This window comes from Phocoena sinus, chromosome 15, assembly GCF_008692025.1.
Source record: "Phocoena sinus isolate mPhoSin1 chromosome 15, mPhoSin1.pri, whole genome shotgun sequence".
Taxonomy (NCBI): domain Eukaryota; kingdom Metazoa; phylum Chordata; class Mammalia; order Artiodactyla; family Phocoenidae; genus Phocoena; species Phocoena sinus.
Window position 1 is genome coordinate 73,157,579 of NC_045777.1, and position 23,840 is coordinate 73,181,418.

Sequence of the window (23,840 nt, forward strand, 5' to 3'; positions counted from 1 at the left end):
TTAAGCATTTAAGTTTTCAATTTTTATACTAGTTATAAATAAGACTTAAGTAACTTAAGGTTTTGAAAGCATTCCTGCTTCCTTAGTATAAATCCTTTTGAGCAGGGGTCCCCCCAACCCCTGGGCAGAGGACCAGTACTGTTCAGCGGCCTGTTAGGAACCAGGCTGCACAGCAGGTGAGCAGGGAGCAAGCAAGCAAAGCTTCATTTGCTGCTCCCCATCGCTTGCATGACTTCCTGAACCATCCCCGCCCCCCTCGAAAAACTGTCTTCTGCGAAACCAGTCCTGGTGCCCAAAAGGTTGGGGACAGCTGCTTTTGAGTAAAAAACATTATTGGATAAATTGGACTTTTCATGCTTTTGAAGTAGCTTTGCTAAACTGCTTCCCAGAAATGTTACGTTGTAGTGAGTAGAAAGATGGAAATAGAGTCAAGGGAGTTGAAAGAGCTGCAAGTCTAAAGTGGCAAAATGGGAAAGGCAGAGGTTAAATACATGGCTGAAGGCGTAGTAACTGAGGACCAGGTGAGGTAAGAGATTTTCAGGCAAGACGGTATTTTTGCACATCAGAACCTTGCTTAGGCTGATATCCCTCCCAAACCCTCTAGTGTCCTATTTTTCTCACCCAAATTACTGTTCTACATGTTGCTACAAAATACAGTAGGTATATTTGAAGACCTTGAAAGGGAAGTTATGTTGCTAAGCTTTGCGTTAGGACTAAGCAGTTTCCTACAGTGAGCGTACAATAAATTGGAAGTTGAAACCTTTTCTGTGATCTTGCGGTGGTACTCCAGGGCACAAAAGGGAAGGAAATCAGTCCGTCCAAATGTTCACAAGCTAAAGAAGGGGCTTCTGGAATGGCAGGGTCTCTCGACCCCAACGCCGAGAAAATTGACTTCTCTTAATTACCTGGCCCGGCAACGCTGGAGCTTCGGCCCCAGGACTAATTTCTAGGTGGGGCCGCGTAGAGGAGCAGTGCGCACGCGTGCGCAGGGCACGGTCGCCGACGTGATGCGCGCGGTGCGCGTGCGCAGCGGACCCGCACGGTGGTGCGTTTCCTCGTGGGGCTCCAGGGGTCGTGTTTTCGGCATGGGCACCTCACTGTCGCGGCTGCTGACTCTGCTGTCCCTCCTCTCCGGCCCGTGGCTCGAACTAGGTCAGTGTGCTGGCCTGCCCAACTGCCCCTGGCGCCTTTCGTCCATGGAGGCAGGAGAAAAAGGGTGGGGCGCTCGGCCCCTGCGGGGAAAGAGACGATGGCCGGTCTGCCAGCGTCCTGCGCTATCTTGCAGCGGCCGGAGGTGCCTCCCAGAGGCGGCCAACTTGGCGAGGTGTATCTCGCTTCTTTTATAGTTTTAACTTATTCTGGAATCTTTTGAGCATAAAAAAAGAATAAAACGATCCTCTCCCGTCCACCACGTACCCGGTGCCTAGTTTAAACGGTTGCCAATTTATGGCTTTAATCTTGCTTCCATGGGACCCTTCCCACTTTCTCCTTCCCCTGGGAAATTCATTTTGGAGTGAATCAAGGCACGATACAATTTTATTCCTCAATATTTAACTTGAATAACCAAAAAGACAAGAAGTCACGGGAAAAAAAAGTATCACTTTCCCACCTAAAACATTAACCGTACTCAACACCATTAAACATCCAGTTAGTGTTCAAGTTCACCTACTGTAAATGTTTTAAAATTATAGTTTACTTGTTGAATTAGTGTCTAAATAAAATTAATATATTGCTAGTGTGTGTGTGTGTGTGTGTGTGTGTTTTGTTTTGTTTTGGCTGTGTTGGGTCTTCATTGCTGCGCGTGGGCTTTAGTTGCCGCGAGCCGGGGTCTACTCTCTTCGTTGTGGTGTCCCGGCTTTTCATTGCGGTGGCTTCTCTTGTTGTGGAGCACAGGCTCTAGGCTCATGACCTTCAGTAGTTGTGGCACGCAGGCTTAGTGGCTGTGGCTCAAGGACTGTGGAGCACAGGTTTAGTAGTTGTGGCGCACATGCTTAGTTGCTATGCGGCATGTGAGATCTTCCTAGATCAGGGATCGAACCTGTCCCGCTGCATTGGCAGGCAGATTCTTAACCACTGCACCACCAGGGAAGTCTCTGTGTGTTGTTTCTTAACTCCCTTTTAATCTGAGAATTTCCTGCTTTCTTTATTCCAACCCTCACCCCCCTTAAAGTGGACGAAATCATGTGTGAGTGTGTCAGAATGAGAATGAGAAAAGGGCCAAAGATGGGATACTGGGGAACATGAAAAGATGAGGACTCTGCCTTTAGGGAAATTATAGTACTTAGACACTGTTAGGTAGAAACATAACAAAATAGTATGTCAAGCCAGAGAAGTGTGACCTTTTGGAAGTAGCACTGACCTGGAAGTAAGGAGACCCGGGTTTCTCCTGTAAACTAGCTCTTTAAGTCATTTCCCTTTTGGGTTTTGGTTTCCTCCTGTCCTATGAGGGGGTTGACATAAAGATCCTTTTAATTCTATGATGTTTGGAGGTATCCAAACAGGAAGTGTAAAGCAGTTCATTCGGTCATTTGATGATAATTACTGTGCACTTGTGCTAGGTGCCAGGGATACACTGGCAACAGATGTAGTTCTTTTCTTTCTGGAGCATATGATATAATGGTGAAAATCATTACGAATTGATAAGAGTTCAAACCAATGAAAAGGAAGAGTCAGAGAAACATGCGCAGTAGTATGGGTAGAAAGTTGATAGATGTATTTCAGAGTATAGTGTCTAGATTTATCTCGCTGGGACAAAAGGTTGTCGTGCAGAAGAATAGAGAGGCAAGGAAAGGAACTAAACATTTGTTGAAAACCTACTGGGACTTACCTGGTGGTCCAGTGGTTAAGATTCTGTGCTCCCAGCGACTTCCCTGGTGGCCTAGTGGTTAAGAATCCGCCTGCTAATGCAGGAGACACAGGTTCGAGCCCTGGTCTGGGAAGATCCCACATGCCGCGGAGCAACTAAGCCCGTGTGCCACAACTACTGAGCCTGCGCTCTGGAGCCTGTGAGCCACAACTACTGAGCCTGTGTGCTGCAACTACTGAAGCCCATGCACCTAGGGCCCGTGCTCTGCAACAAGAGAAGCCACTGCAATAAGAAGCCTGCACACCACAACAAAGAGTAACCCCCGCTGACTGCAACTAGAGAAAACCCGTGCACAGCAACGAAGACCCAACGCAGCCAAAAATAATAAATAAAAAAAAAAAAAAGACTGTGCTCCCAATTCAGGGGGCCTGGGTTCGATCCTTGGTAAGGGAACTAGATCCCACATGTATGCCACAACTAAGAGTTTGCATGCCGCAAGTAAGACCCGGCGCAAACAAATAAAATTAATTTTTTTTAAAAAGAAAGAAAACCTACCATGTGCTAAACATTTCACACATTATTTTAATGCAGCCATGCATTTGAGTTAGATATTATCCCCATTTTGTAGATGAAGAAATTGAAATCCAGACTAAGTAATTTGCCCAAGGTCACCCAGCAAATTAAGTGACAACAAGAATTTAAAGCCAAAAAAATTTTTTTTAATAAATTTATTTATTTATTTAATTTTGGCTGCGTTGGGTCTTCGTTGCTGCACGCGGTCCTTCTGTGGTTGCAGCGAGTGCGGGCTACTCTTCATTGTGGTGTGCGGGCTTCTCATTGCAGTGGCTTCTCTTGTTGGGGAGCACGGGCTCTAGGCGTGTGGGCTTCAGTAGTTGTGGCACAAGGGTTCAGTAGTTGTGGCTTGCGGGCTCTAGAGTGCAGGCTCAGTAGTTGTGGCACACAGGCTTAGTTGCTCTGTGGCATGTGGGATCTTCCCAGACCAGGGCTCGAACCCATGTCCCCTGCAATGGTAGGCAGATTCTTAACCACTTTGCCACCAGGGAAGTCCTAAAGCCAAATTTTTTAAGCTTCCATTGTTTTTTTCATTATAGCATTATGAGTTTTACATATGATCCAAATATTGCCACTTCTTTTATATATATTCGACTCTCTTTTTCTCTGCAGGGAATGGGCAGATGACCAACATGGTCCAGCTACCAGGTGGGAGATTCCAGATGGGAACAAATTCACCAGATGGCAGAGATGGTGAAGGACCTGTCCGGGAGGTGACGGTAAAACCCTTTGCCATCGACATATTTCCTGTCACCAACAAAGACTTCAGGTACATCCAGTGTTCTTCCAGGAGAAGTAAAGGGTATTCTAATCTTCATAATATTTAAAAGGAGATTAGCTTGTTCACTACCACATATCATCTTTGCAATGGTACAGTGAGATAAGTGTTATCTATGTTTTTAAGATGAAGAATCTGAAGTCCAGGGACTTCCCTAGTGGCACAGTGGTTAAGAATCTGCCTGCCAATGCAGGGGACACGGCTTCGATCCCTGGTCTGGGAAGATCCCACATGCCGCGGAGCAACTAAGCCCATGCGCCACAACTACTGAGCCTGTGCTCTAGAGCCCACGAGCCACAACTACTTAAGCCCTCACACCGAGAGCCCATGCTCCGCAACAAAGAGAAGCCACTGCAATGACAAGCCCATGCACCACAACGAAGAGTAGCCCCTGCTCACCGCAACTAGAGAAAGCCTGCGTGCAGCAATGAAGACCCAACGCAGCCAAAATTTAAAAAAAAAAAAAAAAAAAAATATATATATATATATATATATCTGAAGTCCAAAGTTTTTGTTAGTAGCAGAGCTGGGCCTGGAACTGAGATCCTCAGACTCTTGAGCCAGTGGATTGTCCAGCGCACTGGGCATAGCACTGAGAAATATGGGCAGAAGTCAGACACTCAACAGAAACCTCTGCAACAGGGGAGAAGGAATTGGGAGAAGGGTCATAGTAGCTGAGAGTCCCTTAAATTCCCTTTACATTTACTTAGGGAAATGGCATTGTTTCCAGAATCAAACATTTTGGTTCCAGCTTAATCTAAGTAGCCATGTTGAGCTGCATCAGTGTCCCCAAGGTGGTATGTTTTGGGTAGGTTAAAGTAGAAAATGATCCAGGACATATCTATAACTACCTTCAAATGGTAGAGGAGGGAGTATATAGGGAGGAGAGGGAAAGGAAGAGGAGGGGATGGGAAGACAATAAAGCAAATGTGAGAAATGACTTAAATGTTACGTTTGTGGACTTAAAACTTTTCAGGATAAAAAGTTTTGGGGAAAGTTTGATTCAGGAGACACAGGCTGAAATAAGCATAAGGATTGTCAGTATACTCCTCAGGCCTTTTGACTCATTGCTTCCACCTCTAGGGATTTGTCTTGAAGAATTAAAAGTTGTCCAAAAACATTTAGCTAAAAAACGTTTAGCTATTGATACAACGCTAATACATTTACAATGTCATCTTGTAAACAAATGTTAACAACTTTAGGATCACTTAAACATATTGTATCAATATAACAGACTACTTAGCCGCCCTTAAAAATCCTGTTGTCAAAAAGAGATAGTTCTGAAGTGTTAAGTGAAGAAAGTAGGTTACAAAATACTAAATAGGGTATGATCCCATTTTTTTAAAACTATATGTATAGAATGTATATGCATTAAGAAAGACCTGGAAGATGCAACGTGGCATTAGGTGACGGATTCTGTTCATGTTTTTGTAACTTCCAAAGGAAAATAATTACAGGAAGCACCTTCCGAAAGCTATTTAAAAATCCTTGGCTGTGGGGTGAAGGGGGAGAGAATATGGACAGGTATATCTTAGTGGCTGTGACAATGGATGATTTTAGTTTTTTTTCTTTTTACCTACCTCTGTTTCCTTGTTTTTCTATAATATGATGTTATATATGCTTTAAAACAATATTTTTAAACAGGAAAGTTATTAAAATCAAAGGAGAAATCACTTCTGATCAGGCTTGCACCGCATCATGACAACCAGAAACAGCTAGCTAGGTAGATGCATTCTTTTTTTTTTTTAATTTAATTTAATTTATTTATTTTTGACTGTGCTGGGTCTTCGTTGCTGCGCGTAGACTTTCTCTAGTTGTGGTCAGCGGGAGCTACTCTTCATTGCGTAGGCTTCTCATTGCGGTGGTTTTTCTTGTTGCGGAGCACAGGCTCTAGGCACGCGGTTTTCAGTAGTTGTGGCACACGGGCTTAGTTGCTCTGCGGCATGTGGGAACTTCCCAGACCAGGGTTCGAACCCTGTGTCCCCTGCGTTGGCAGGCAGATTCTTAACCACTGCGCCACCAGGGAAGCCCTAGATGCATTCTTTTATATTTTAAATTGACCTTTTATATTATGAAAATATAATGTCACCTCCAGGAAGCCCCTAAACTTTGCTTAGAACCCATAATCTGTCTTCGCCTCTCTGGTAAAAGAGTCTCAAACCGTTCAGGTGGTCAGAGGTTGGTAAATAGCTGTTGCTACCAAATCTCATCTCCTCCTCCATTCTCAATGTCCCTTTGATGGGTGAACGATGTCTTCTCATATAAGAGGCCTGGCACAGATGGAGTACACTTAGCCCAGTGAAAACAATCCATCTTACCCTGGAAATCCGCTTGCTGAAATTTGCTCAGCCATACCAAGCTATATGAAAATCCATTCTAAACTCTTGGCAAGTCATTTTTGTTTGACTCAATCTCCCTCATCTGTCAGAGGGAGATAATAACCCCTGTTCTGCCTCCCTCCTGTGATTGTTGTGACATTAGGTATGTGACGAAGACCTTTCCGAAGAGAGACCCATTCCTACCCTTGAATCTTCTCAGCAGCTTTATTATCTCCAAAAGCTGGAGGTAACCCAGATGACCTGCAGCTGGTGAATGGATAAACAAAACATGGCCTATACACCCAATGGAATACTACTCAGCAATGAAAGGCAACAAACTGCAAAAAAAAAAAAGGAACAGGGATGAATCTTGGAAGCAGTATGCTAAGTGAAAGAAGCCAGACCCCCCACACTGCATACTCCTGTATCATTCAATTTATGTGAATGTATATTCTGGGAAAGGCAAAACTAGAGAGAGAAACAACAGACCAGTGGTTGCAGAGGCATAGGGGAATTTTGGGGGCTGGTTGATGGAACTGCTCTGTATCTTGATTGTGATAGTGACTACGTGCTTTGTCACAACTCACAAAACTATACACCAAAAAGAGTGAATTCTCCTGTTTGTGAACTGCTCACACAGCAACAGATTTTAAAAGAAAATCTGCTCAGGCTCTCAGGTGAATTCCTTGTAGTTCCTGAAAATTCTGTGATGTGTGACTAATAGGATAAGGGTGTATGAGGTTTTCTGGAACAGGAGAGGGTGAGGGTGGAGCACAGAACCCTATTAGGTAAACCGTATGAAACATCTCTTTTCAGGGAGTTTGTCAGGGAGAAAAAGTACCAGACAGAGGCTGAGGTGTTTGGGTGGAGCTTTGTCTTCGAGGACCTTGTCTCTGATGAGCTTAGAAACAAAGCCACCCAGAAAATGCAGGTAAGAGAACCTAGGTTTGCAGCTGAGGGGATGGGAGTGGGACCTAGACGGAGAATCCTGTGGGATCTGGGGTCCCCTGGGCCACAGTAGAGAATCCAACCTGAGAACCAGAGGCAGGGAGGAAGCGAGAGAGCCACCCTGGAAGAGTCAGATGAACACACACTCCCAGGAGGTTCACCCCGTGCTGGTTTCTGTATAGGGAGACTCTGTAAAGATGCAGACACACACAGCGTCCAGTATACTCCCTGGACCAGCAAGAGAACCTCTTGAGAAGCCTCCCTCCAATACGGGTGGCGAGATTTTGGACACAGCCTCACTTGGACCACCTGAGTCTCAGCCTGAAGTCTCTGCTTTGCCTCCTGGGTGTCAGTCAGGAAGGTGCCCTCGCTGGGTCAGAGCATCATTTTAGTCACGTTCCTTCCTTTTCGCAGTCTCTCCTCTGGTGGCTTCCAGTGGAAAGGGCATTCTGGAGGCAGGTAAGGGTTGGTTCCTCTACTTTGTTTTCTCCCCCTGTTGACTCTTGGGAGGACTGGCTTCCCTAGACCCTTGCCCATCTAGAAATACTGAGTTTAAAAGGATGACAGAGAAATTTTAGGGAAGCATCCAAGCCACCCTGTTTTCTCTGCCCTAATCCTTTTACCCCTGGCCCATCCCATTTCTCCCTTTCGTCTCATGTTTAGTCCTTCTTTCTGACTCTGGACCTCTCCTCACTCACCAGGCTCTCTCTTCCCACTTCCTTGTTCCATCTGTGGTAAAAGCTGAACTCAGGCACCCTAAGCCTAGCCTTCCTCAGACTTCCACAAGCTCCCAGAAGCTTGTCTCACTTCAACCTGGCTATCAGCCTGCAGGTCCCGGCTCTGGCATCCGAGAGAAACTGGAGCTCCCAGTGGTACACGTGAGCTGGAATGATGCCCGTGCCTACTGTGCTTGGCGGGGAAAACGGCTGCCCATTGAAGAAGAGTGGGAGTTTGCTGCCCGAGGGGGCTTGAAGGGTATAGAGATGCCAAGTGATTTCCCTTTATTCTTTCTCCCCATCCTACCTTGCATGGGGGGCTTTAAAGGGTGGGATAGGTTTGTGCTCCCTAGAGCAGTGCTTCTTTTTTTTTATTTTATTTTATTTATTTATTTTTGGCTGCATTGGGTCTTTGTTGCTGTGCACAGGTTTTCTCTAGTTGCAGTGAGTGGGGGCCACTCTTCGTTGCAGTGCGTGGGTTTCTCATTACGGTGGCTTCTCTTGTTGCGGAGCATGGGCTCCAGGCGTGTGGGCTTCAGTAGTTGCAGCACACGGGCTCAGTAGTTCTGGCTCACAGGCTCTAGAGTAAAGGCTCAGTCTTTGTGGCGCACGGGCTTAGTTCCTCCGCGGCATGTGGGATCTTCCCGGACCAGGGCTCGAACCCGTGTCCCCTGCATTGGCAGGCGGATTCTTAACCACTGCACCACCAGGGAAGCCCCGAGCAGTGCTTCTTACACTGTGTAGTGATAGACCAGTTGTTGGTATTATTTCTAATCCATCTCAGACCAATACTTCCATAAAATAGCGTAGAACTTAGTAACTGGAAAATGGAATGAAAAAAACAGACATGTATTTTTTTAATTATTGGAGAGTCTACAGACAAGTTCCATTTCAATAAGTATAATCAGAACAACATAGCATAGGGAAAAAGAAAAGGATTACCTATACTGTATACCTTTTCCATAGCTGTATAGGGATTAATATAACATTGCTATTTGCTTATAACTTTGTTAGTTTGCAATCCTAGCTAAACAGAAAGTTCGAGTGAAATAGCAATTTCCCATATTCAACACCTCTACACAGTCTTTGAATGAACACTGGCTATACCAATAGTCAAAGTTATTAATGTGATAAATGAGGTTGCTTGTACACTTATCCAGTCTAAGTCTAAAGAACAAGTTTCTCAGTGCTTACTCTCAATTTCTGTACTTATCCCAGCATGAGCTGGTAACAGATAGTTTGCAGAATGGCATTGGTCAGAACCACACCTAGAATTGTCCTGTCCTGGAGCAAATCAGAAGCCAGGGCCTCCAAGTGCAATACTGTGAGTGGAAGGGAGGGGCGTGGGAAGTAAAAGTAAGTAATCTTATTCTTCTGTTCTCATCACTTCCTCACTTCCTTTCGGTTGCCTCGCTCTTTCTACCTTTCCCTTCTTCCCCAACTCCTCACCTCTCCCTCCTCCGCTGTCTCCTTGCCCTCCTGGCAGGTCAGGTTTACCCCTGGGGAAACGAGTTCCAGCCAAACCGCACCAACCTGTGGCAGGTAAGACACACGTTCCTCGCTCCTGTCCCTTCTCAGAGTGTTGATTGAGACCTGCTGTGGGCTAGACACTGTGTTAGGCTGTGGGACTCAGAGGCCTTCGTGTTGTAATGGAACTGAAAGCTGGTAAAGGGGTAAAGCAGAAGACAACGTGGTGGGGCTGTAGAGTGAAGATGTGCGGCGTGTGCTGGGGGTGTGCTGGGAGTGTGCTCTCTTGTGCTGCAAGAGCAGGGCGTGACTTCCCCGTGAACATGCCATTTGAGCTGATTGAACCGGAGTTTGCCATGAGAAAAGTGGAGGAAACAACATGCATGTCAGCAGTGGATAAGGAAAGGGTGCTGTGTGTTCAGAGACATGCCAGACTCGGAGAGGCTAGCGCACAGGGAAACAGGGGGTATAGGAGATGAAGTAGGCAGTGGATTGGAGGCAGATTATGAAGGACCAGGGGTGCCAAGATGTGGTTTTAGATTTTACCCTCCAGGCAGTGGGGAGCCGACAGAGGTCTTGAAACAGGGGAGCGACAACATCATTTTGATTTGGGGGATGCTGATTGTTGAAAATTTGTGTGGGATCAAATGAAGTAGAGCTGCAGGAGGTCTCTGAATCCGAGGCTGCGGCCATGGCCCAGGGATGTGAACACTTGCATGAAGTGGAAGTGAAATCGAGAGGAAGCCAGGTGGGAGACGCCTGCCTGAGAGGAGAGACAGGGTTTGGTACTTCGCCAAACGTGGAGGAGTGGAAGACAGAAGGACTCAAGCATGAATCCAAGCTTGGGCAAGAGGGTGCTGGTGTGACCATTATCCAGAATAGATAATATGCATGTTGGGGGTCAGAGGGATAGAACTTGGTCAGTTTAGGATCAGCCTAGCTTATGCTGCCTTTGGGTCATGGATATGCTCAGTAAGAGCTTGAAAGTATGAGTTTGGAGCTTAGGACAGAAGTCTGGGTCAGAGCAACTGGTTTGAAGTCAACGGCGTACACTGTAGGCAGGAATGACATCCCCCAAGGGGACTCTGCAGCATGAGGGGAGCCCAGCACCAGCATTTTAGGGTGAAGCCTTGAAAAGGGCCTCAGGGATAGACTGACCTTTTAGATGATCTTGGGATCAGAGCTTTGCAAAAAGTCTTATCTGACTTACTCACCATGGGATCTTTGTTAAATTAACTGTTTTGAGTCTCAGTTGCTAGCTTTTTTTTTTTTTTTTGGTTGCGTTGGGTCATCGTTGCTGTGCGCGGGCTTCTCATTGAGGTGGCTTCTCGTTGTGGTGCGTGGGCTCTAGGAGTGCAGGTTTCAGTAGTTGTGGCACATGGGCTCAGTAGTTGTGGCTTGTGGGCTCTAGAGTACAGACTCAGTAGTTGTGGCACACAGGCTTAGCTGCCCCGTGGCATGTGAGATCTTCCCGGACCAGGTCTCGAACCCGTGTCCCCTGCACTGGCAGGTGGATTCTTAACCACTACACCACCAGGGAAGTCCCAGTTGCTAGCTTTTTAAAGGGAGAAAATACTTGCCTCACAACCTGGTCAGGATTAAAGACATAGATGTAGCAGCCCTAGCACATAGTTGGCGATGGGTAAATTGTAGCCCCTTCATCTTCCCTTTCATAAGATCAGCCCCCATAGAGCAGGGGCAGCTGAACTCCAATTTCAATGAGAAGCAGAATGAACAAGTTGAACAAAATGCGTCAGCAAATACAGGTTATTTTTCCAGAATGTTGGCAGTAAAAAGCAGGAGGTGAGGAAGGCAGGGTCAGAGCAGACGAGGGAGAGTTAAGCCTGTTGGTGATAGAAGGGAAAGCGATGGTACAGGAGAGCACAGGATGAGCGTCTCGTTCCTGAGGAGACGGGTGCCGGTCAAGGAGGAGGGGAGGCAGAGCCTTTCTTCTCAAGGCACATGGGGAGGAAGTCGAGAAAGTGGGAGTGGGGCAGGCTGGTGTGGACACAGGGGAAACGACACATTTCCTAATCCAGCCAGGAGGTCATAGTAGAGGACACGAGGCAGCTGGTTAGGGAGCTCAGGGTGGGAACCTCGGGTCACTGCCCCGTGCCCTTCCCCTACCGCAGAGGATACTGCAAGATGGCCTTGGTTTAAACTCCTCTGGGCAGGTGGGAGCAGCTGCCTTGGGAAAGGGTTGGTAAATCATTGAGCCTAAATTTCTCCCTCCCTCAGGGGAAGTTCCCCAAGGGCGACAAGGCTGAGGATGGCTTCCACGGAGTCTCCCCGGTGAACGCTTTCCCCCCACAGAACAACTACGGTAAGATTGCTCTTCGGGTTGCTGTCATGTCAGCGTTCACAGCTCGGCTGGTGGGATGGTCCTGCCTGAAAAGTGAGGTGGAGAGAAGCAGCACGGGGAAGCGTTAGCTCCCCAGGGCCATCGGGTGGCGCTCCCCAGCCTGGGCCAGACCCGCCACTGTGCTTCAGGGCTCTTTGACCTCGTGGGCAACGTGTGGGAGTGGACAGCGTCACCATACCAGCCTGCTGACCAGGACATGCGTGTCCTCCGGGGGGCATCCTGGATCGACACGGCGGACGGCTCTGCCAATCACCGGGCCCGGGTCACCACCAGGTGAGGGGCTCGGTAGCTGGGGGCTGAGGGTCTGGGTCCTGGTCTGCCAGAGCACAGGTGGCACCAGATCTGGCGTGGCCGCCGCTGCCGTGCCTCCCCCTCCACTGGGGGCTGTGGGTACAGAAGAGGAAGCAAGCCACACTTGCCATAGAAAGCCAAGAGCCCGGGACTGCTGGTGCCTTTTCTTGCCAGCTGTCAGCCCCAAGGCAGACTCTGTGTCCAGCATCTGAATTATGTGGTTTCCCCTCTTGTCCTCCGAGCTAGGCTTGCAGAGAGAGGGAAGTGGAATGGCCACATCGATAGGTCATGGCCAGGGGTCATGGAAATATTGACTCTTCCAACCAGTGTGCACATGAAAAGTCATTTTCTACAACCGTATTGTCTTACGATCAAGAAAAACTAGGCTCAGGGAGGTCCTGGAGCCTGCTCATTTCACACAGATGGCTAGTGGTGGCACCTGAATGGTGGAGTCCCCGGCTCCCGAGTCCCCTTCTAGGACCTTCCACCTTGTTCATCTGTGGATTTATTTTGGTTAATCTCCCTGCAACTCCTCCGGCTCCTGGGTTCCGGAAGGACTGTCGAGAAGCCACCGTTCCTGTGGCCTCAGGGTGTCAGGTTTGCAGGCGTTTCTTTGATACATTGAGCCCCTGGATTTTCCTCACCTTTTTCTTTAGGACAAAGTAGTGGAGAAAGTATTAGCCTGGGGACCAGGAAACTGGGTTTGCCACTGATTCTGTTGTGCCACTAAAGCAGTGGTTGGCCTTGGGCAAGACATTTAAATCTTTCTACTGTCTGACTCTGGGTCTGTGAGATGGTGAACAAAACACACCTTCCAGAGCAGTAAGGGAAATGGCAAATGAAGGAATACGTGTGAAACTTCTCTGGAAACTGGGCGGTACTGATTGGTGCTATGATAGTCTCACTTCTTGCCGACAGGTTTTTTTTGGCTGAGTTATTCTAAACTACCGACAGTCGAAGTTATTACTTGTGGCCTTTCCTTCCTTCCAGTTCAGTCTCTCAGGACCACCCTCACTTCCTCCACCCAAGGTCCCTTCTTACCCCTTTCCCCCAGGAATTGCACACCCTCAGGCCCTACCCTCACACACCAGACTGTGTATGCCCCCGCACCAGTCCCCAGGTGCCCCAGACCACAGCAGGCCCTGGGAGCTGGAGCAGGAGAGTTGGGTAAGGCCCTGGGTCCCTTTCTCAACAAATGTCCATTCTCTCTCCCCTTCTCTGGTGGCAGAATGGGCAATACTCCAGATTCAGCCTCAGACAACCTAGGCTTCCGCTGTGCTTCTAGTGCAGGCCGACCACCTGGGGAGCTGTGAGCAGCCACACAGAGATGAGGAGAGTCCCCCGTGGCACCCGTGGCACTCCCTGGCCACATGCCAAACACAGCCAAACTCGGGACTACGTCCATCCCCTCCCCCTTCCCCTGTGGCAGACACCTCTCCCCCGGGCAGGAAAGGCCCCTGACCTCCGCGGAGGGGCGCCACTGTCTCTTGGAGAAGGGGCCCAACTTACTGATTGTGCCCAGGAGCCGGACGTTTCTCTTAGAGGTCAAATACTGACCGTATGGGGGGCACATACTCAAAACAGTTGGGGCGCAGTGCTCTGAAAGGCAGTTTGTGAAAATATTTTAAATCTGCTCCCTCCAACTTTCTCGCTGTCTGACCCGGGGACCTGACATTGTTTGCTCAAGGCAGAATTTCCCCAGGTCTCCTTGTTTTCCCAGCAAGTTGCTGTAGAAGGAAAATGATTCCTTCATTTGCCTTATTTGTGGGGTTTCATGCACCTCCGAGGGAACCTAGTTTCTACCGTATGTGAAATGCAGTTCTGTGAGCTCTTTAAAGCACACTGTCAGTATTAAAAGGGTCTAGGAGAACGACGGATTTACCAGGCGCAACTGTGTATCATGGGAGGCACAGTGAATAATACTCCACAAGGACAAACAGCAGAAGCTTCCCTTTCTATTATTAATTATGTAAGGGCTGCCCTGTGCCTCTAAAAACATGGCCCCAGAGAAGAACCTGCTCCTGTGCTGTCACTGGACTTTGTGAGGTCAGTAAAATCTCCTGTGATTGCGATTCTCAGACTGTTCTCTTTCATCCTCACCCTGGGACCCTAAAGGCGGTGCACCGAGTGTCAGTAACTGTGGGCCTCCCGTGAGGACAAGCGGACATGGTGGTACAGCTGGGCCATGGAGAAGCAGGGTACTTCTGGTTCTGGACCACAGCTGGTCCCCCATTCCGTGGGCCTGGCTCCAACTGCACTGACCACCGCGTGACGCCTCCAAGAGGGGAGAGTGGCTGGGGCCAAGTGCCCCCTCTGGACAGAGGCCTGCACCCGCTCTCACTCCTGTGCCCTCCATATCGGTGGCTTCTCCTCCCGGCCTGACCCCCATCCCACCTGGCCTGCCGGCCTGCCCGTCAGTAGACCTCCTCAGCCAGGGAGAGGAGCACAGCCTTGGGTGTGTTCTCGAAGAGCGCCGCCCGGTTCTGCTGCTGCCCCTTCTTCACCCAGTGGCCATAGATCCGGAAAGCGTAGGCGTCGATGAGTCGCCGCAGGGGCCGGAGGGCATAGGGGTCTCGGATCACGATCTCCCGGGTCACGGGCTTCACCCGGCGGTACTGGTAGTAGATCCGCACAGAAGCCAGCACCGTCAGGGCGATCACCTGCGGAGGGCCTGGCCTGAGAGCTGGACCCGCCCCGCGGCCTGTTTCCTTGCCGGTCCGTGACGGCAGGCCCTGAGCTTGTTTGCCACGAAGGCTTGTGTGGTTTCTGCTGGGCCTGTCCTAGCATTCCCGCCTGCCCTCCCCCCGCCCCCGTTACCCCCATTCCCACCCGACCAGCAGGCACAGGGCTTAAGGCTGTCGGAGCCAGAAGCCAGAAGTTGAGCTGCAACCATCACAGGGCTGGGCGGGAGGAGAAGGGCGGGTGCTCTGGAAACCCCGTGGGCGTAAGGAGTCCCCAAGAAGGGCACCTGGAGCTTGGACTTCAGGGGCCTGTGGCACCTACCCCGGGGGCCCTGAGCAGCAGGCGAGTTTAAGTACCTTGAACTTCCCCCGGGGGCTGAAGTGACGCACTTCCTCCACCGTGTACTGCTGGAAGAAGGGATGCGCTAAGGCCTCTTCTGCCGAACAGCGGCCTTTGGGGCTCACCACCAAGAAGCGGGAGACCTGAGAGAACGAGACAGAACGGAAGACGTCTATGGGGGGATCCCTCCTGGCAGGGCCTCCAACCCGTGGCATGCATGGTACACTCCCCTCTCCCCACTGTACGTGCCCCTCGCCTGACCCCCGAGCCAGGAGGCCTTTCCTCTCACCAGGTCTTTCACGGTGTCCGAGTAGTCATCCCATTCTGGTGAGCCAAACCGGTAGTCGCCACTCATGATCATCCTGAGCATCAGCATCTGCCTGCGGTGCCAGAAGGGCGGGGAGCCGGCCAGCAGCGTGTACATGACGACCCCCGCGCTCCACCTGCAGTGGGTGAAGGCGGGCGGGCCAGCTGTAGCTCCCACCGTGCCCTCCTCCCCAGCCAGGGGCTCCCGGCCACGGGGGCATCCCCGTCCCTACGGGTCACCTCCCTCCCCCCAACACACTCACATGTCCACCTCCTTCCCATAGCCAGGGTGGTCATCATCCATGGAGCACTCAATGATCTCAGGGGCCAGGTAACTGGGGGTCCCACAGATCTCTGCAGGGACAGTTTCCATCAGAAGAGATCAGCAGAGGCACTTGGAAGAGGAAAGTCCAAAGAGACAACGGAGAAGGAACCGAAGTGGTGGCTGGGCTGGGACTCTCTGAACATGGGCCTGGCCCAGGGCCAAGGACAGGGCCAGGGCGCTGGGTCCTGTGGCCACCCCATGGGGCACCGTCAGTGGCCTGGTCACTTCTAGCTATCCTGGCCTGGAATGCAGGCAGTGGAAACCTGGCTCAGCCCAGTCCGGGGAAGAAACACCCAGCCCTGAAATGGTAGGATTTTTACTTTGTGGGGGAAACCCACGCAATCTCTGTTCCTAGGAGAGCTGAGGAGAGAGCCTGAGCCCCTGACATGGGCCAAGGCCATGTTACCAGACCTCGCAGCTTCTCTCCTGGCTTCAGCTGGCAGGAAAAGCCGAAGTCTGTGAGCTTGATATTCATGTCATCATCCAAGAGGATGTTCTCAGGTTTCAGATCCCGGTGCACGATGTTGAGTTGGTGCAAGGTGAAGATTACCTTCAGCAGGGCTCTCATGATCTTTCTGGGGTGGGACAGGAACAGGTTACTTTCATCTGCTACTCTGCAGGGTCAGGTAACAGGCAGGGACACCAAAGCCCATAAGCCAGCTGGACTGCGAGTGAGGGAGGACTCAAGACAGGCCAGGCCTACCTTGGCTGAGTCAAGGAGGAAAGGAGGCCACCAAAGCCAGCGGAGCACACTGCCGACCCAGACGGGTGCGTGCCACGCCTCCTCCAAGGCCTCGGTGCCTAAGCAAGGGACTCAGGCCGGAAGTAGGGAGAGGGGCAAGTGGACCCTCACCTGGTTTCCTTCTCACTCAGGGTGACCTTCTCAGTGAGGTAATCAAAGAGCTCCCCTCTCTTCATCCTGTGGGGACAGAGGGTTTGTAGCTGGATGTGCCCCAAGGCTACCCCCTCCTTACCCTGCACCCAGAAAACTGTTTCCCACCCTAACACCTCCAGGGGCAAAGTGGGCTGCTCCCCACAAAGGACCAAAGTCTGTGGGGAGGAGCTAGGGAAGTGAGTGGAGAGGCTGTCTCGGAAGGTTGAAAGAAGAACAAGGGAGACTGGGGGCTGGGGGATGGCACCAGTGCGAAGGTCCCCCCACGTGTGGGAGTGATAGCATGGACTGGGATCCATCAGGGTCAAAATCAGGGTTGGGAGGGGAGAGAGGGAACTTGAGCCACTGGCACAAGGCCCCAGACCCAGATCAGAAGGACAGGAGTATCCTGATTTTTCCCAGGAACAAAGAGAAGCAACAGTAGTGATGGAAGAGCAGTTTTACCTATTTTAGGATTAAGAATTGCGGTTCCATTTTCTCACTTGGGATGATCTAGAAAGAGGTTTCTGCTAGAATCATCTAGTTATACCCTGAAGGGCAATTTGGGGCAGCATTAAAAATAGCTTCCCCAAGCAACTTCTTCAAAGGTTAGAGACATTTGAGCTGCCCCCAAGGGCTCTACGGGACAGTGCCACCTAACGGAGTTGACACAGCTAGAGCTGGGCGAGTCTGGAGGGGTCCTAAGAAAGTCTCCTTTGGTTAAATAGGAAAGGTGCATCCTGCCTGCCCCTCCAGGAAAAGCAGGGCCCAAGGGAAAAATTCTGGCCAGTATCTGAGGGAGGCAAGAAAATCCTTGAACTTAACTGGTGGGGCGGGGAGTTGAGTTCTGTTTGAGGAGCAACCCAGAAATTACAGAAGTGAGCCTTGTTTCATACACGATTGGTACTGTGTCCCCAAAAGGCAGTGTGTGCCTCCAGTTTTGATCACTTTAATTCCATTTTAAACACGCTAGGAGAACTCACTAATAGCAGCAGCAGCAAAAAGATTTACCAGTCAACACTGGGACCCCGGCAAGGCCCACCAGCAGGCTCCTGCCTTCCTGGAGCTGGTGGCGGAACTGTATACAGGCCAAGTTAAATTGTGTCTCCAAGAAAAACTTAACACTGCACGTGTTCGGTATGGCTACAAAACGAAGCGTTCCAGCAATACAAAATCTGCTTGAATAATTTTCTCAAAGCTAGTCCCTAAATTAGCAGTTACGTATGGAGAAGTCAAGACAGCTCTCCAACAATGATTCGTGCAACAGAGATGTGTGTTCTTTAGTGAGGACTCCAACGGAGCGGGGGCATGGGAGCTGGAGAGTTCCCTTCCTTGGGAACCTTTTCCAGTAACAATGGTAAGAAGTCTGAGTGCACGGTTCACAGAGCACTTTGTGTTGTTCGAATTTGATGCTTGGAGCCTGGGGAGATGGACAGTATCGTTTTTCCTTTCCTGAGAAAACAGGAGCTCTCCCAGCTAAAAGGCCCACTGGTCCCTGGAGGCAGAGGGCCCTGTGACAAGGAGCTCATCTCAATAGCCCTGTTGGTGCACAAGCAGGGGAACAGTGACACGTTGCCGCTGATGCTCCTGCTGACGACGACGACGATGATGATGTCAATCTTTGAACCACATCCCAAGTACAATCTCTACCACCTGGCTCCCTGGTGGGCCTCTTGCCCCCATATCGCTGGCTTCCTCCTTTCCACCCTTGCCCCTTACAGTCAGTGGGACCCTTTATAAAAGTAAGTCAGATCACATCACCCTCCTGCTCTCGGCCCTCCAGAATTCTTACCTCCAAAATGCCTGCATAATCTGCTTTTTGGTACTGACCGACCTTGCCTCCTGCCATCGCCACAGGCTTGCTCCACTCCCCCATCCTGACTTGCTTGCCGAGCCTCAAACATGCCAAGCCCACCCAGCAGGGCCCCTGCTCTGGCTGTTCCCTCGGCTAGAGGTCTCCTTCATCCAGGTCTCTGCTCAGGTCACCTCCTGGAGAGCATTCCCTGCCCACTCCCTCTGACCCCCACTCAGCTTTACATATATGTGTATATGTATAACTCTGTGTGTGTTTTATGACTTGATTGCTTTCTGTTCACGCCCTGTGAAAATTAGTGCATGAAGTAGGATTGCGTATCCTCAACGTCTAGAATAAGTATTGAATGACCACCATGGTCATCATCATGGTAGTTCATAATTATTAGCATTTACATTGTGCCAGTCACTGTGCCATTATTACTCCTGCAATACCGATGGGAAAGCTGATACTGACAGAAATCATCCAGCCCATAAGTGATGGACCCAGGATTTAAAACCTGGCAGCCTGACTCCAGGGGCTGGTCTGCCTAAAGCGTCTGTGACCTTATTTGGCATCCACGGTGTAAGGGGCTGGCTGCTCGTCTCCAGGAAGCCCTGGGTGGGGGACTACAATAGAAGCCTCTCCAATAGGCCCCAGGCCTGGGTACTTACAGATCAAACACCAAGAAGAAGAAAGTGTTGGTCTCATAAGTGTCCTTCAGCTGTACTGAAATGGAAATGGCTCGCTTATCTCAGGCAACAGAGGAACCCAGGCGGGGGCAGTGAAGGGCAGGGGCAAGGGGACTAAGGCCGCTGTGGCCGGACTCAGAAGCTGGAAGGGGTATCGCGATGGTGTTCAAAGGAGGCACACCAGGGGAGGGGGCACCCAGGGACTTCACACTCCCATTCCCTCACCTGCACCCAGCCCTGCCTGTCACCCCTTCTGTGGGGCTGGAAGAGGGGGCTTAGAGCTGACTCCCGAGAGCAGTGAGGGTGGAGCCGGGAGCCTCAAGCCTCTGGGCACTAGGCTTTCAGGGCCTCGGGGTGCAGGAGACACTCTGGTGCTTCTGGCTCGCTGCACTGGGGCCACACCCCCCGGCTTGGGTTATCAGAGTACACCCATGGCAGGGCACCACGCCGCGGCTCGGGGCCGTCACTCACTGATGTTGGGGTGTCCTGAGACCTTGCGCAGGATGTCCACCTCCTTCTGCGTGGCCTCTCGCAGCTCCTGCACCTCCTCAGAGCTGAAGCTGCCCCCACCCGTGACGTCGATGATCTTCACAGCGTACTCCTGGCTTGTGGGCTTGTGGATGCAGCGCCTGACAACGCTGCTCACTCCCCTGGGGGTGCAGAGGACCGATCATCCCCGGGGCCCCAGGGCGAGGCCCAGATCCAGGCTGCAGCAGATATGTCCTGCCTTGTCCCCCAACTCCCTGTGAGCTTCGGGGGATGGTAGGATGAAGAAGGCACAGAGAGGGCGATTTGCCTGGAGCCCAAGAGGAAGAAGCCTGCTGTGGGGCCTCCTAGCTCCTAGTTCAGTGCTCTTTCTCGGCACGGAGGAAGAAGCTGTACCCTCTCAGGGCCATTAGCTTCTCTCTGACACCTGATTCCTGACCCTGGCCCCAAGCTGGGGGAGCTCTTGGCTGGGAGAGGTCTCTAATCTGGGTGCTCTTATACCCGCTTCCTCCATCCTGGTGCAGGAGGGCAGGACCCCGAACCGAGAGTTTCTCCAAGTGGACAGTGCTTTCAGGATGGAAATGGGGTCAGTGCTCAGGGTCAAGCAGAGATTGATCCCGCCCGCAGTGCCGGCCAGAGCCCAGAATTTCATGGGGAAGGTCCGGGCCTTACCTGCCCAGGATCTCCTTGGTCTCGTAGTTCTCATAGAAGCTCTGTGCGGAATGGGAGTCCGGCAGTGTCTTGTACTGGGCCATGTTCAGCTCCTTAAAGAGGGGAACAGAAAGAAGCGGTCAGCCTTCCTGACCTGGGAGATGTGCTCTTTGAGGGCTGAAACCGTTTCTCCCTTTTTTTTTTTTCTTTGGCTGCACCACACAGCATGTGGGATCTTAATTCCTTCCTCTGGTAACCAAGCACCCAGCAGAACCAGGGATCGAACCCGTGCCCCCTGCACTGGAAGTGCGGAGTCTTAACCGCTGGACCGCCAGGGAAGTCCCTCTCCCTCATCTGTGTATTTCCTGGCATCGGTCTGGCCTCTTGTGAATACTCAAAATAAATATTTATGAATTTTTAAAAAAGCTTTGGAAAGAGCCCAACTTGCTTCTCCCCACTGGCTGTAAGCTCCCGTGACCCCAGGTGACCATGTGGCTCCCGGCATGTTCTCGTTGTTAGTTGTTGCTCCCTGGTAGGAGCAACAGATGGGCAGCCAGGCCCAAGCCCAGGCTCCAGGCAGGCATCGGGCCACCAGGCTGCAAGGTTAGTTCTGACAGGGCCAGCACACGCTTGAGTTTAGAAAGCACCACCGAGAAACTCTGCAAAGGACAAATTCAAGTGCTCTTTCTTTTCCTCTTTGAGGCGACGCAGCTGGTCCTGCTTTTCCTCGGCCTGCTCTCTGCACTTCTGGAAAAGGTGAGAAGCTTCATGGTTTCATTTGCAAATATGCTGCTCCCATAACCTCTCCTTATCTCCCCCACTTGTAACTGTCCTACCCAGAAAACACCCCTCCTTCTGCGACAGCCTTGCTGTGCTTCCCATTGCTGCTTCCTCACCCATTCTGCCCTTAGTTTTTGTGATCACTATCCCTCCTTCACCCTTCCTTCCTTCCGTCCTCCCTCCCTCTCTCCCTCCTTCCATCCTCCTTCTGCGACAGCCTTGCTGTGCTTCCCATTGCTGCTTCCTCACCCATTCTGCCCTTAGTTTTTGTGATCACTATCCCTCCTTCACCCTTCCTTCCTTCCGTCCTCCCTCCCTCTCTCCCTCCTTCCTTCCTCCTTCCTTTCTTCCTTTCATACTCTGAGAAGCACTGTGCCAGGTGCTCTGAGGGAGGCAGAGTTTGATGGGTGAGTCCTGGCCCCAGCCTCTGGTATCACTTGTTCTCTCATCTCTGTCCCACCATGATCATCTCTAGATCATCCCAACCATCCCTCCCCACTGTGCCCAGTGCAGGTGTGTCGCAGGTGCTGCTCCGTAGATATAATGGCTGGAGGTGTCCCTTTGGTCCAGGTTCCTGCCAGCAGGATGGCCATGTCCTCAGAATGCGCTGTGTCCTACCTAACGATGGCCAATGAGCCCTGAGTGGTCCTGCTGCAGTGTGGGGCAGAACGGAGCCAGGACACTCAGGCCTAGACCCAGAGGAGCTGGCTGGCTTTGCTTCAGGAACATAGAGGCCACTGGGTACGGAACTCCTACCTCACACGGAGGATTTGAGGACTGGAGAAAATGCTGTACCAACAGGAAGAGGGGCAGATAGAAAATGGGCACGAGCTGCCTCTCAGCAGGGCCAAAGATGCCTCTGGTCCCATTTCCACTGCCCTTTCTGGGTCCAAGAAGGTCTGGCCTGTCAAAGAGGCCCATTTGCTGACCAGCCAAGCAGCAGCCCTGGCTGCCTCAGGACAGGCTGGCTGTTCCAGGAAGGCTGGTGTCCCCACTGCCGGGTGCCCGGTTCCCAGAGGAAGGATTAGAATAACAAGTCTCCTCTGCCAGCAGCAGGCTCTGGAGCTGTCTCTGCTCCACCCCCGTCAGCAACCCCAGCTGAGCACTGGAGTGTCTGTTCCCCATAAAAACGAGCCCAATTCCTGGTAAGCCGTTTAAAGTTCCCACGAGGGGCATCTGTTCCCCCTCCTCCCCGCACCTCCCAAAGCTGGGTAAGGAAAGGTCTCTCCCTTCCTGCAGCCCTCCCTGCACAGACGGTGTATGTGGACCCAGCCCGGGATGCCGTCCCGTCGGGGCCCGTTCCCTGGCATAACCGGCCCCACTGAGCCCCAGCAGCACTCCCTCTCCTGGGGTGGGTGGCGGAGGTCTATCTTGCCTCATCCCCTTACTCTAGGCCTAACCTGGGGCCAACTTCGCGCCTCTGTCCACTGCCCCTGCCTGCATTCCCCATGCCTTACCTAAGATGCCTTTGGAAAGGGTCCCCAAACAGGAGTAGGTAGCCTGGTCCTTTTTGGAACATGACATCTCTCCCTGAAACTTAGAGAATCAGTGCTGCCATGCTTCTGGGCCCACGTGCCTTCAGAAGCAGGGAGAGGTGGGTCTAAGGGATGTGGGGGGTTCTGTCTTCCCTACGCCACAGCCTCTCCCGCTCCCCACACAGCTACTCACCTCTGTGTCCTCGCAGGCCCTGGAATGAACGTGACAGGAATCCCAAAGGTCCAGGAGCCCCCTGGGGACAGGGGACAACAGAGGGCTGAAGCGTGTCCCGAGCCGACGCTTGTGGCCAGAACAGGATATCTTGCTGCTCTTCCTTCAGGCTTTGCTACTTGGGGACGGATGGCTGATGTGCCAAAAATAAATCCCAGCTGCAAAGCTGGGGTGCAGGCCAAGGCTCAGCGTGACAGTGCACGAGTCGGGGCAAGGCTCCGCAGGGGTGACCTCTGGTGGAGGGTGAGGGAAGCTCCGGTGGCCTGGGAGCAGGCAGGACAGCACAGGTGACCCATCTCCCCTGTGGAGCTCACTCAACCTCCAGGCTTAGAGGAGATAAAGCCAGCTTGCTGGGAACACGCTGGCTTCTCTGGAAGCCATTCCTGTGTGTGCTGAGAGCAGAGCCCTGGAGACACCCCAGCACCCCGGTGTGCCCACCCTGCAGCCCTGGCTGCTACAGGGACCCGCTCAGCTACGGCTTGCATGGCTGCCTGACCCAATGCAGACCTCAAAGGCTAGGGAGACTCCATCTCTGATCTGCCTCCATTTCATCCTTAACTTCAGCCTGCAGTTTCTAATGAATGAGAGGAGTTCCATGTGCCAGGGAAAGCACATGGGCTCTAACCGTGTGTGGCTTTAGGCTGTTTGGGTGAGGGTCCTCATCGGTGTGAGTCTAGCTTAAGAGGCTGACAGAGCTGAAAATAATGTATGCAACATGCTGGCACACAAGCAGACACTTTTAAAATGCTCACCGTCATTCTAAAGCTACCTGTTCTTCAAACCCCTGGTTCTTCTAATATACCAAACGAAGAAAGGGGTGATACACTGCTTCATACAGGTGCTGAGCCCACAAAAACCCATTTAATGAGCATTTTACAATGCACTTCATATGCACTCTCATTGGGCCCCCAAAAACTGGTATTAAGCCAACTTTAGAGAGAATGTGACTT

The 23,840-nt window shown here is 51.4% G+C and overlaps 2 protein-coding genes across 5 annotated transcripts; one reads left to right on the forward strand and one right to left on the reverse strand.

Moving 5' to 3' along the window:
• The first annotated feature begins 71 nt into the window (after positions 1-71).
• On the forward strand, positions 72-14,331 carry SUMF2 (sulfatase modifying factor 2). Of its 4 annotated transcripts, XM_032605006.1 has the most exons (10): positions 72-1,152; positions 3,992-4,148; positions 6,639-6,722; positions 7,292-7,406; positions 7,838-7,882; positions 8,248-8,398; positions 9,626-9,681; positions 11,845-11,929; positions 12,097-12,241; positions 13,488-14,331. In XM_032605006.1, exons 1-10 carry the CDS (start codon positions 1,008-1,010, stop codon positions 13,570-13,572), a joined length of 1,068 nt encoding a protein of 355 aa, XP_032460897.1. In that variant the 5' UTR covers positions 72-1,007; the 3' UTR covers positions 13,573-14,331. The 4 variants fall into 4 exon arrangements, with proteins under 4 accessions (XP_032460897.1, XP_032460896.1, XP_032460898.1 ...); XM_032605005.1 differs by lacking the exon at positions 6,639-6,722 and having other exon boundaries at positions 8,125-8,398; XM_032605007.1 differs by lacking the exon at positions 6,639-6,722 and having other exon boundaries at positions 13,488-14,194.
• On the reverse strand, positions 14,201-22,952 carry PHKG1 (phosphorylase kinase catalytic subunit gamma 1). Its single transcript, XM_032605004.1, has 10 exons — positions 22,852-22,952; positions 20,425-20,516; positions 19,738-19,916; positions 19,249-19,303; positions 16,765-16,830; positions 16,323-16,486; positions 15,850-15,940; positions 15,570-15,723; positions 15,298-15,423; positions 14,201-14,919 (listed from the first exon to the last, which is right to left on the reverse strand). Exons 2-10 carry the CDS (start codon positions 20,505-20,507, stop codon positions 14,674-14,676), a joined length of 1,164 nt encoding a protein of 387 aa, XP_032460895.1. The 5' UTR covers positions 20,508-20,516; positions 22,852-22,952; the 3' UTR covers positions 14,201-14,673.
• Between the last annotated feature and the right edge of the window lie 888 nt (positions 22,953-23,840).

Excerpts from the sequence above, each read along its gene's own strand:
- SUMF2 (XM_032605005.1), top strand. The coding sequence starts at position 1,008 with ATGCGCGCGGTGCGCGTGCGCAGCGGACCCGCACGGTGGTGCGTTTCC. Across the intron at positions 1,153-3,991 it reads CGGCCCGTGGCTCGAACTAG|GGAATGGGCAGATGACCAAC; the intron begins GTCAGTGTGCTG and ends TTTTCTCTGCAG. Across the intron at positions 11,930-12,096 it reads CCCCCCACAGAACAACTACG|GGCTCTTTGACCTCGTGGGC; the intron begins GTAAGATTGCTC and ends ACTGTGCTTCAG.
- PHKG1 (XM_032605004.1), bottom strand. The coding sequence starts at position 20,507 with ATGGCCCAGTACAAGACACTGCCGGACTCCCATTCCGCACAGAGCTTC. Across the intron at positions 19,917-20,424 it reads ACCAAGGAGATCCTGGGCAG|GGGAGTGAGCAGCGTTGTCA; the intron begins GTAAGGCCCGGA and ends CTGCACCCCCAG. Across the intron at positions 16,487-16,764 it reads CTGAGTGAGAAGGAAACCAG|AAAGATCATGAGAGCCCTGC; the intron begins GTGAGGGTCCAC and ends GTCCCACCCCAG.